General features: G+C 34.2%; 1 protein-coding gene across 3 annotated transcripts; it reads right to left on the reverse strand.

Moving 5' to 3' along the window:
* Positions 1–5,814: 5,814 nt before the first annotated feature.
* On the reverse strand, positions 5,815–13,297 carry LOC115963121 (ABC transporter A family member 2-like). 3 transcript variants are annotated; one of them, XM_031082014.1, is made up of 16 exons: positions 12,885–13,297; positions 11,363–11,585; positions 11,091–11,260; positions 10,760–10,945; positions 10,204–10,299; positions 9,920–10,120; positions 9,639–9,798; positions 9,325–9,551; positions 8,652–8,769; positions 8,482–8,558; positions 8,245–8,334; positions 7,907–8,050; positions 7,528–7,830; positions 7,364–7,444; positions 6,186–6,362; positions 5,815–6,079 (listed from the first exon to the last, which is right to left on the reverse strand). In XM_031082014.1, exons 1-16 carry the CDS (start codon positions 13,236–13,238, stop codon positions 5,825–5,827), a joined length of 2,862 nt encoding a protein of 953 aa, XP_030937874.1. In that variant the 5' UTR covers positions 13,239–13,297; the 3' UTR covers positions 5,815–5,824. The 3 variants fall into 3 exon arrangements, with proteins under 3 accessions (XP_030937874.1, XP_030937872.1, XP_030937873.1); XM_031082012.1 differs by lacking the exon at positions 10,204–10,299; XM_031082013.1 differs by lacking the exons at positions 8,482–8,558; positions 8,652–8,769; positions 10,204–10,299.
* Positions 13,298–13,420: the final 123 nt, after the last annotated feature.

Below are 13,420 nucleotides of genomic sequence, written 5' to 3' on the forward strand. Positions count from 1 at the left end.
ATTTAACTAGTCACTAACCCGCGTAATGCACAGAATAGTTAAATAAAAATTAAAAGTATTTATTTTGACTTATAAGAAATATATAACTTGAAAATGAATGAAAATAAGTAATTTTTTTATTCAATATAATGGTTTAGAAATTTTTTTTCTTTCATATCATTGGTTCTACATAACACATACTGGCATGGGTTATTCTATGATGATGACTTCACACAATACTCAATTAAATCTACTATCCATCACCAATCTAATCTATGTTATCTTGATAATAAATCTACAAATTGTATTCTCATATCCTCCATCATTTAGAAGGTAACTGGAGTAATGATTGTATGTAAAGTATAAATTTTATTATTTTACAATATAAAATTATTATGATAGATGATTGAAATAATTAAAATAAAATAAAATCTAACGTTCTAGAAATTTTTTGAAATAGAATTTTAATCTCTTAAAACTTAGATAATAGAGTTTCTATTTTGCTTAAAAGTGAAGATAACCATAGGCCCAATTTTTAATTTATAGCATAGGATGTTATAATTAGCTCCGTACCATGTGTAATACGTTAGTCCATTATGATAGTTCCAAATAATATCCTAATACCTATCTATATGAGTTTTCTTTTTAATGATGCCATAAAGGATGAAGTTTAATAGAAGTCTTTAAGATCCAACATATCCAATAATTTGTTTTTTTTTTAAAATTAATTTCAAAAGTCTTTTAATTGTAAAATTTTTTAATTATAAAATAGACTCTATCTAAACTCTAAAGGAAAACATTCGGAATGATCACATTATTGATACCATATCATGATGGTTGCAAATAACAATATTATTATTCATGATTAATAGATGAACAATGAAACTGTAAATTAACAATTTAACAACTCAAATACCAAGTTTAAACTATAATAACACATATATACAGAAGACTCCAAATATTGGAACATACTTCTTCTTTCATTATTCAATCAAAACTAAAGTTTCAAAGATAATTCCAATTCTATTAAACCCAATACGTACATACACATGAATGTAAAGAATTCCAAAAAATAAAAACAAAAATCTCCAAAAGCCTTTGCCTAATGTAGTCACTAATTTTTATTTTTATTTTTCAAATTGTGCGTTCTTTAGTTCTTTTTCCCTTTATGTTTCCACATTCTGCATTTGAGGTCTTTGTTGATCCCAGATATGGACAATTTTTGGTTGTTATGGACTTTAGGATTTTATTTAGTCTTAAAAATTGGTGAAAAGGTCTTTCAGGTTTCCCTTATTTGCAGTAGTTCATTATCAAGTATAAAGATATAATCTATTATTAAATTAAGTAATTGATAATATTTAAATATGATTTCTTCAAAGTTTGGTATATTTGTCACTTTTGGTTGTTATAGATTTTATTAACTAAATCTTTTATATATATATATATATATATATATATATCCTCCACTTTAAGGGATCATTTGGTTGGGGTGAATAGGGGAGAGAAAATAGGAGTGAAAATAGGGTGGGTGGGGGGGGGGGGTGGATGGTTGGGGTGATATAGAGGGAGAGAAAATGGGGGTGAGGAAGTTTTCTTGCCTTGCCTTGATGCCCATCACTTTTCTATCCCCCCAAATTGGATAGAAAATGTGGAGGAAAGATGGGGAATTTATGGTAATTACCATTCTACCCTCATTCTTTCCCTCACTTTTTACATGTTGATTTTTTTTTTTTTTTTACTCGAACTCTAGTCTTTTTTTTTACTAATAAACTATTTTTTTAAAAAAATTATTTAATAGTGCATGAGATTAAATTTACACAATTTACTTTTTTCCATCCTCTCACTTTTCTCCTCAACCAAACAAATGAGTTTTCTATCCCTCCACTTTTCCCCCCTTTCAACTAAACACCTTCAGAGAAAACTAAAATATCTTCTATTCCTCCACCTTTTTATCCGCCAACCAAACAGATCTTAAGTATAAGGTAGCTAGCATAGTTCTTAGTGTTGTGTAATACAATTTGAATAGAAGTAAAAGAATATTGTATCATAGATATGTATCGACCACGCTCATGAGTTTTATTATACATAGAAGTGTAACACTTTTCATTAGGTGTGAGTTTCCTTGCATGCTTGAACTTGCCAAATTGGGTACAGGTATTACCCAACCCGACTTGTATATATATATTTTTAATAAATAAAATAAGGGTCATGCTAACAAGTGCCCTTAGAGTATTGGTTAACAATCTATTTTAGGAAAATTTTGACACAACTTTTATGGAAAATGAAAAAAGTTGTCAAAACATTAATTTTTTTTTTCCCATAAAAAATTTCTTTAAATGGATTTTTAACCAGTGCCCTAAGGACATTCGTTAGCATTTCCCATAAAATAAAAGGAAACATTTAAATTTTTTTTTCTTTTGCCAAAACTAGACATGGCAAAATGGGCATGTTGAAAATGGGTTGGATTAATTGGATTGTAGCCAAGTCAGGTTGATTTGTGTTTAGTATTAGAAGTTCGACCTATATTTAGAACACTATGAAAAATATTCAAACTTTAAATTTCTTTACTTTCATTCTATTCTAAACAAAAATGGAATTACCCAAAAAAAAAAAAAAAATTGACTATAATTGTCCTATGTCTACCAACATAATTACATAAAGGTTTACAATAAAGTTTTTTTTTTTTTTTTTTAATTTTATTTTTAAAAGAAGATTCATTACTGAAAAATAGAGTCAAGAAAGACACCAACATAAAGGTGGAGCCACTCAGACTTTACATAGACACTATACAAAACGAAATAAAAATAGTGATAGGCCAACAAAAACACTAACAGGCCCAAGGCCAGTTCAATTACAATTTACAACAACTAACATTCCCAGGCCAACAAGGATTAGCACTAACATTCTAGTTGGAAACTCCTTTCTTCAGCAAAAGATTAGCACAACCATTAGCCTCTCTCCAGAAGTGTCTAAGAGTGCGCTTCCCATTCCCAGGCCAACAAGGACTTGCAATTCATAACCAAGTTAGTAAATTCAGAGGAAACTTTTTATCCTCAAATACTATCCAATTTATAGCCAATTCTGAGTCTAATTAGAGGTAATAAAACTTTAACAATAAACACAACATATTAAGTAGAGAAGAACAAGTAAATATTTAATAAGACTTGCACCACAATCTACTACACATTAGTAGTAGATTCAACATTGGAAATCTTCATAGATTAAGTGTAAGCTTAACCGTGTGTATATAAGCTCTTAGGCATTCTCCTTTTGCAAGCCGGTTTTTAAGGATGGTCCTACTATTCCACATGGAGTAAGTGTAAGTTTAACCATATATTTATAAGCCCCTAAACAAGGGTGAGACCTACTCATGGGTTCTTAACATTTGGTATCAGAGTCAACCACCATGTCAAGTAGGGCTGTCCAAACATATTCGGTGACCCGACCCACTCGAAGACCCGACCAGAACCGATCCGAAACTGGCCGACCCGACCTATTCCAGAGGTCGGCGGCGGATTTTCTCCACCAGAAACCGACTTCGGCAGGTCGGTTTCGGTTTCTCTCCCTAAAAACCCCAAAAACCCAAACCGACCGGTGAAAAACCCATAATCTGGAGAAAAACCCAGATTCCGGCGAGAAATCTAGATTCCGACGAGAAAATTCTAGATTCCGGCTATAAAAAAAACCCAGATCTTGGCCAAAAAACCCAGATTCAAGCATTATTTGACGTAGATCTGACGAAATTTTGAGCGAATCTAGCGAAATCTCATCAAATCCGGTGAGATTACCGCCGGACTTGGCGAAATCTCATAGATTCCGATGAGATTTTCGCCGGATCTGGGTTTTTCTCACCTTTTCCCGTAGTTTCTTGCCCTTTTTTTGCCGTTTTCTCAGATCTTTGACTCCGACCGACCCGTCCGCACACCCGTTGAAGTCTAATCCACCCGACCCGTTTACTTTGGCGGTTGGCGGTGGGTGAGTTTTCCAAAACCCAATTCCGTTGGGTCAGTTCCGGGTTGGGCTTTGGCGGTTGGCGGTGGGTGAGTTTTTCCAAAACCCAATTCCGTCGGGTCAGTTCCGGGTTGGGCACAAACCCAACCCGTGGACAGCCCTAATGTCGAGTAATCGGATGCAGCTCATTGAGTATGGGATCAAATGAGTTCCAGTTTTGTGGTCGGGTCTCGAAGGAAGCAACCTAGAGGCTAGATTAAAATGGCTTACTAGATTAAAATGGTTTTCAAGGGTGAATGATACAAACTCATGGGTAGATTTCACCCTTGAAAATTGACTTGCATGGGAAGGGTCTCCAAAAGCTTAAATGCACATGATAAAGCTTAACCATGTATTTATAAGCCCTTTTACAAGGGTGAATTCTACTCATGGGTTCCTAACATTTGGTATCAGTGTCAACCACCACATCAAGTAATCAGACATAACTCATTGAGTATGAGATCAAATAAGTTGAGGCTTTGTGGTCGGGTCTCGGAGGGGGTGACCTAGAGGCTAGATTAAAATTGCTTACTAGATTAAAATGGTTTTCAAGGGTGAATGATACAAAATCATGGATAGAACTCACCCTTAAACCAATTTGCAAAGGAAGGGTATCTAAGAGCTCATATACACATGATTAAACTTACATTTAATACATATAGGACATTAGGACCATAAAATAGCAGTTGCTAAAATCGTTGATTGACTTGAGTTGTGCACCCAGTTAGTTGTCTAAATTTTATTTTATTTTATTTTAAAAAAGGTTAGGTCACAGGTTAGATGGGTCATAAAAAAAGAGTTAAGTCACCTAAGGGAATAACGTTTGTGTGTGTGGTGGCACGAGTAGTGTCTACTCTCTCTCTCCTTCATCATCTGTCTCATTTTCCCCACTATGTTATATAGCATTAAAGGCAATTATTTCTATAATTTGTGCAATACTTTAATAGATATTCCGTTTGTCTTTATCATTAGTGAGTCCTTGCATGTTCTTCTTTGTCTTGCACCATTGTCTCTATCTCATACCAGAGTGTATTGTTTCTATATATCTTTTCCTACCAAAAAAAAACTACTATCGTGAGTTGGGCTTGATTCCCTTTTACTCTGAACTTAGGTTGATAGAACCAATTGATGGCCTTTCCAAAAATCTACCTAAACACTCCTTAACCAACATCCTTATCATATATGCCATGTACAAACATCTTCCTCTAACTTCTTGCATAGGGAAGAGAACTAAAAAACTTAGAGCTAAGTCAAGGCACATGAGTTTCTCCATTGATAAAAAAGGGGCAATAGTTTTCACTAGACAACTACCTTCTTATTTCGAAAGAATGGATTGAGTACCAAATAACCCCCATTTTTTATTGGCCATCATTTATCACGGGATGGTATTATATGTAATCATTGCATGCAACATCTCTTTCATATTGGGGTGGGACAAGTAAGAGGGATGTTGCATGCAATTGTTACACAAAATTAAAAAATCATTTATCACTTGGAAGCCCTCCCATCAATCATAGCTTCATGTCACTTGGTCAAACTAGAAATTTGCTACTACATATTTTGTAGTTGCTGGCTAGCTAAGCTCTAGATTTGAAGGTGGTATCTCATGTATTAGCTACATTGACATCTCTCACTTCGTGTGGATCCTATAGGTGGAGGGGGCCCTCATAATGTGAGAGAGATGCTACATATAGCTAATATATAAGATACTTTTTCCTAGGTTTGATAACCTAGCCAGAGACGTGTATTAACCAAATCACATGCTGCCAAATGGTTGTGATGATTGAAAGTACAATATACAATAATATTCTAAGTAACTTTATTATTTATAATTTATATTACTAGTTTGATGGGTTTAATCATGTCTATTTAGGAATGATGGATCAATCACAGTTGCTTGAATTGGTCCTGTTTGGCCTGAGTCTGTGTTAGAATTTGATGAAGAGGCCATTGCTTGAGCACCAGGAGGTATTGGCATCTCATTCGAGTGGCCAGAAATGCGGAGGTTACCAGCATCATCTTGGTCCCAGTATACTTCTACCATAAGGCCTGTAGGATTTTCTGCAGACTCACTTTCTGGAATCCTCACTAGTTGAGCTCCTATAGGTATCTGCATAATAATAATTATAATTAAAAGATAAATGAATCAAATCTATATGCAAGCACTAAACAGTAGCTTTCTAAAACAATATAGTAACATAAAATAAATTATGTACCTGAAATGAGGTTCCTAATGTTAAAGTCAAAGTTGTTAACCTCCCCTCAACACTGGCACTCTCTAGCTCTGCCTTCTTTGCAATGTTTAAGAAAACTTCATTAAGAGTTGTAAGGCCAATTTGGATGTCAGTTATTCCAAATTCTCTCTTTCTTTCTTCAAGATCCTTGAAAAATTTCTGTTCGAACATCATTGAAAAAAAAAAAAAAAAAAGAAACATAAATGCTGAAATTGTGACAGTATCATTCCCCAAAACTAATAGTCTAACATCAAGGAAAGTTATATATAGAATTATAGAATAAATTTTGTTGTAATCAAGGTCCATTTTTTGGCACTGTAAATATAGCATCTAATCTTTCTAGAAGCATGTCAAGAATTGCATTTTGGCTTATATACTATTTCTTGTAAAACATTCATTCCCTTTCTTTTTCAGGATAACCCAAAGAATGCTTTATGTGAATTGCGGAAGTGTGCAACTGCGTCTGAGCTAATACAATAGGGAAAGGATCATAAATCCCTATCCTATATGGTAGTAGGGATAACATCACTCAAGCCAAAAACTTAAGCCTATTGAAATGGACCCAGTTATGTTAAATTAATTCTTCAACTTTTTCATTTTTTCTTCCTACGGGACTTTTACTCATACATATATACCCAACAATCTTCTCCTCAAGAGTGAGTGCATTGTCTCTTTGTGGGCTCCAAGACCTCTTTATGGGCCATGAACAAATCCTACTATGGGGACCCCATACGTCCATGTCAACTTGTGTTGGCTCCAAGTACATGCAACCTGTCCTTGCTCCAACTGTGAAAAGGACTTGTACCTGCCCTATCTGCAAAAGGTATAACCTTACCACCTTGTGCACACCAACATTGGCTACGATACAACATGTTCGGAAGACAAAACCTCGGGGAGACTCTTAAAGACTTAATATAAGATATTAGGACACCACTTAAATCAAAAGCTTAAGCCTTTGGGCCCGAGTATGTTATATTAATACCTCAATTTATATTTATGTTTTTTCTTCATGTGAGACTTTCACTCATACGTGTGTACCCAACACATGTATTAACTAACATATACAGTGATTGGTGTTTCATCCAAGTTCAAATTGAAAACCAAGAACAAAAGATAGTTTCCATGTGAAGATAACAAAGTAGAAAGCATAACACGCTTACCCTTAAAAGGCTCTCTCTATCATGAGGAATGACAAAAGTTAGGAAGGCCTCATTCTCCACTTTTGGCTCTATGTTCAAATTCTGTCCAAATTTTCCCAATATAAGAAAAACCAACCATTTGTGAGCCCAAACAAATTTTGGATCATTGTACTTATTCAACTTACATATTTAAAGAACTGCTTTACAGCCTCATGAGTTTCAGTGATTGTATCTTCAACAGGAAGAGCTTGTCCAACATCACTTCTAGAGAAGCTCACATTGGCAATAAAACCTGTCCCAAACCGTGACTTTAACCTGATTGATGTTCCAATGCAACGAAGCCTACCCTTTGCCATGATTCCTATCCGATCACCTAGGATGTCAGCTTCTTCCATTGAGTGTGTTGTTAGTACAATTGCACGCCCTCTCTTTGCATCCTTTATTATATCCCAAACATGCCTTCTTGATATTGGATCCATGCCAGTTGTCTGCAAATCACAAATTACATCACATAAACATATCAAGTAAACCAATGTATAAAGGAAAGATTTCTTATCTGTTTACCGGTTCATCTAAAATGACTAATTTCGGATCACCAATAAGGGCTATTGCAAAGCTGAGGCGACGTTTCATTCCACCACTGTAACTACCAGCTCTTCCATTGGCTGATTCAGTGAGTCTCACCTCATCCAATAATTTATGAGCAATCTACATTTCAGTCAAAGCTTTTGTCTTTAAGAAGTGGAGAGTTTAAAGAGTCATTTTGTATCAAATGAGCTCATCAAGAATGGAAATAAGCATCTATTTAGAACAACATCTTCAAAGAAAATTGCAAGTAGATGCCTGGTTTGGGATTAAAAAACATGTTCAGAGTCCTTAATCAATGGTAAGAAGGAATATACCGATTCAATGTAATTTGGTGGTAGGCCTTTGATACTTGCAAAGAGGTAGAGGTGCTCTTGACCAGACAACGCATCCCAAAGAATATCAAACTATGGTGATACAAGATCCAAGCAAGTGTTAGTCTCTAATTTCCTAATAAATATATTATTGCTATTTAGTGGAAATATTTTTGATTATATAGACTTAAACTATGCATGCTATTAACACAAAAACTTGAGAAACAGAAGGGCTATTACCTGTGGACAAATTCCTATGAGTTTTCGGATGTTTGACATGCCAACAGAATTTCGAACAGAGTGTCCATAAATGGTTGCTATTAACAAGGTAGTGTACAATGCAATTACATTCCAAGGAAATTGTAAATCATGAACCCAAAAAAGGGAAAAAAAAATGGAAGAGAACCTACCATCTCCTCCGGTCACTGGGGAAATGCCTGTTAAACAATTGATTGTTGTAGTTTTTCCAGCTCCATTTGGTCCAAGAAGACAAAATAGCTGATCTTTTCTAAAATTCACCCATAAGCCCTGGAATAAATTTGCACAAAGGTAATGGTTATCATAACAAGTGAATAATCATGGTTTGTATCATGTGCTCAATTTTTCCTACAACATTCATATTGAGATCCCTAAACTCCAATTATACACCTGCTCAAGTAATTATAGCAGGATCTGCCCTTAACTTGATTCTTCCAAATGACTATCTTTTGACAACTATCAACCAATTTGATAAATTGTATTTATTCATGTTGGACAAGCTATGTCCACTAAGGTAGTAATGCAATATAAAATTTTAAATAATGGAGAAACAGGAAAGTCATAAAATGTGCACTAAACTCATGATATACATTGTTTATGTCAATTTCGCAAACATCTCTAAATATAGGTACTTATGTCAATTTCCCAAACACCTCTAAATATAGAAACTATAAAATGTTAAGTCCTCACAACTATGTGTAAACTAAAATATAATGGAGGGATGAAAACAACAACTTTCTTCTCCTCCAAAGCATGCAACAAAAGTTAAATGTCAAGATATTCTTATATTAACATGGAAAGTATATACTTTCCTACAATTCTTACATTAATAGCATGGTAAGGTGGAGTCTGTTTGCATCGACAACAACCAATTTTTATGGTCTTAGGATATGTTTTTACAAGGCCATGTATCTGAACTGCAGCATTTGGATCATCAATCCCCTCCCTGGCTTGTTGTTTTACAAGGTTTTCCTCTTCAAGGACATCTTCATCATCTGGAGTAATAAGCTCAGGCAATGGCTCTAAACCAATGCACCTGCAAATGTTGCCCTCTGCAAAAAGAAACTGCAAAATAAGTGCCTATCTTTGATATCAGCTAACAAGGAGAAGCAGTGGCCACATATATATCAAGAATTTACCTTTCACCTTGTTTCCACCTTTGCCTGTCCAATATGAAGGATTTAAAAAGTAGAACAATGGTTTCCTCAAACCAGATGCATTTGGGATTATGTTATCAAAGTAGATAGCCAAAATAAACCACAGGAAAAATGTAGATGCAAGCCACTTATATATACCATCCTGAAAGAACATGAGAAAAGAGAACAAAAATGTAAATAGTGGAAAAAGGATAGAAAATAAACGGAAAGCTATGTTGATGTAAATTGATATTAAGATATTGAGAATTGAAGTGTGTACTTACAATTGTCATTACACAATCACTATCGTCTGGTGGACAGTCAGCCCGCCTACCCCAGCTAATGCCAACACCTTCAGGCTGTGAACTCGCATCTGTAAACATGTTAAGGGCCTGGGCAAGCAGATTTGGTGGAAAAAATGACCACAGAATTCTATACTTTATAGCAAAGGATTGATCATAGGGGAATCCAAATGCTACTGTCATCTGAGACCAAAACAAAAAAACAAAAAAATTATTACAATCAAATGGAAAACCCATTTTCTTAGGATTTAGCATTAGAATCTTGCCTGAGTTATGAAACCAATGACAAATATAGAGAATCCCATTGTTGTTGTTGAAGATGACTTGCTAATGAAGGTCGACAACATGAATGCAAAACTAAGCTAGCATCATAAGTTAGAACAATTTAGCAAAGTATGTTAGCACTAGACATTTTTAATTAAAAATTGAAAGCAAACCAAATAATGGAATAATATTCAGGAACAACAAAATTTATTTAAAGACTGCTTAACTTCTTATGGATTCAATTGCTTAAGTTTCTTTTACAGAGAGGTGTGAATTTTCTTTTTTTTTTTTTTGGTAGAATTCTTAGAATATGATTTAAGTGCATGTGAAAGCTTGTATATATTGAACATGTGCATTTTAACCACTGCAGTTTACAAATAGGTTTTCTCCATTATTGTAGCTCTATTTGGGACAGCATATGCCATTTTCTATCACTTATTTCTTTTCTTTTGTTCTTTGAATTGAACTTCGTAGTAAAATCTACTAAATGAAAAATTGAACAAGATATTTTCTGAAATTTCATCATAGTATAGCTAGTGTTGCAAGATAGAAATTTACCATATTGATTTGGAAAAGAAAGAACAGAAGGAAGACAACTGCAAAGCTGTTCTTCACGAAAATATCAAATCGAAACAGCATTCCAAAGACAACCATTAAAATTGATGAAAGAACTGTAAGAATTCCCTCCCATGTGAGCCATGACAACCAGAAAGCAGAGTCATATAGACCCATCATAGTCATTGCCTGTTGGAAATAATAAGAGTATGCAGAAACCAAGACATAAGACAATAAAGTGGAATCAAACACGCAGCAGTGCTAATCCTGTAAGGGCCAGAATTCTTAATTAGTTCCATCTTCAAAAGTTCAGAATTTATATAGTCATGAATACCTGGCGAAGTTTGAGCTCTTTCTCAGTGACCAAAGAACCCATTTGAAACACAAAACCAAACATGGCAGCTGCAAGGAAAAATGGAGGTACCATTGCATCCAAAGAAGAGGAGAATTCTATTCTTGGGTGTGCAAATTCCTTAAGCCCAACAACCCAGCTAAAGTTAGGATCTAAAATTCAAAAAGTAGAGTGATAAAAAAAAATGACAAATGCAAGAGGACCTGTTAAGTAGAATCATATGTAAAGTAACAAATAAAGACAATGTTTATGACCTCCAATGAGAGACCTAGCAATTTCACGCTCAGCAGCCAATTGAAGTGGAATTTGAAACTTGAATGTGCGATCTTCTCGCTTAGTAATTGAAGTGAAGTTAGTTTGAATGCCATAGCTTATCACAGTCTTGTTCCTCACTATAAAATGTAAAGCTCCCGCACTCCGCCTAGGATTGCTTAAGAGCCATGCATCTACCTCTTTCTGTGTTCCAAATGCTTTGACCTGCACAAACAAGGAACAGAACCAGTTTTTTCATGGTATATGACGTTCTAAATATGCTCATGCAATATGCTTCTTTATAGACCTGCCCAAACTTTGTGGTAGTGAATATAAAAGCAAAAGATTTTTAACAATATAACAATCAACCATGGTTCTTAGATTGAAAACATCTTGGAAGATTTGATATCATGACATAGTGTATCATGTTATAATTTAAAACAGAACGGGAACTTTACATCTCTTACACAAAAAAAAAAAAAAAAAAAAAAAAAAAAAAAAAAAAAAAAAAAAAAGAAGAAAAAAGAAAAAAAGGTAAATTTACTTCATGGTACCATAAACTTAATTACACTATAGCTTCTGACTATTAGAAAGTAACACTAAATCTCTTTATAATTTTTATTAAATTAACATGTTTTGATGAAGAGTGATTGATGCAATATCTACTACAAATTTACTAAATCTTACAAATTGATGTGTTAACTTTTAAATACAAAACAAAATTATTCAAAATTTTCTTTATTATATTATTGATGTGATACCAATTATATTCTTGTCCAGTTTGCCACATCAATTATCTAACTTTTTATTTTTTTAACAGTAAAATTAATGGTAGTTTTAGCATTTTTCTTTTGTAAATCACTTGAGTGATACCACATCATCATCACCCGACCCACCACCTAGGAGCGTGGCCTTGTGATTAGGGTTTTTGTGTGGTATAGATCTTGAATTCAAATTTTAACCTAGGTAGCTATGGCTGGTAGCCTACTCCCTTTGTGCTTTTTATTTAGCAAAACAATCTCACATAAATGTATATACTATTTCCTATATACAATATTTTGATAATTATCATTATAAACAAAATTTATCAAGCTGGAATACGAAATATTACTCAAAAATACGCATAAAACGAAATTTCTTTTTTTAAAAAGGCAATACAAAACACTTCAGTACAATAATTGGTAGCATCAAAATAATCCATTTGTTTGGCTTTGCAAGATTTAGTACCATAATTTAAAAAAAAAAAATTACAACATGTAAAGTAACATCCATATATAATCTTTTTAAGACACCCGGATGATGGACTCAATTGACTTGATAGATATGTCGTAAATCCAAAAGTCTCAAGTTCCATCTAACTCACTATCAGTTCATAAGATTTTTGAAGTGGCTCAAAGTCACAAAGTGAAATAAACTGTCTAAAAGAGTGAAACAACATTTCATATATATATATATATAAAATAACACCCACATAAATATACGTATTAGTGGTACACATGACACAAACATATACATATGTAGTACCTTCTTGATGGGAATCTGACGACCAGGATTATTGTTCATGATGGCAGTGACAATGGTGTTAATGGTGGAGCTTCCATTCCCACTCCACACAAAGTCGAAGCACGGTTTCCTGATGTGAGCCTTGTGCTCACATGGAGGGATTGGGAACGAGGCCACCACCTTTGGGTCAGTGACTTTGCCATAGCTCAGTTTGTTGCCTTTCTCAATGCTAAACAAGAGGAACACGAATATGAAGGACGCAAAGAGTTGGATCAACGTAGACCTTTTGTTTCGCTTTGCAAGGATGATGTTTTTCCGTAACAGTGCCCTGAACTGTTGGCAAAATAGAGGTAACCCACTTTGGAAAACCACCATGGCTTTTGGGTGCTGCTTTCAAGTTTCCTTTCCACAATTTTGCTTTCTTCCAAACTGGGTTTTGGTTTTGGACTTTGCGTAGGGACGTTACATATATGGGGTGAGTAATTATATATGGCATTACTCCATTTCTCTATTGTTATTATCGAATTATATTTATGAAAAAATATATATAAAGTATG

This window comes from Quercus lobata, chromosome 10, assembly GCF_001633185.2.
Source record: "Quercus lobata isolate SW786 chromosome 10, ValleyOak3.0 Primary Assembly, whole genome shotgun sequence".
Lineage (NCBI taxonomy): Eukaryota > Viridiplantae > Streptophyta > Magnoliopsida > Fagales > Fagaceae > Quercus > Quercus lobata.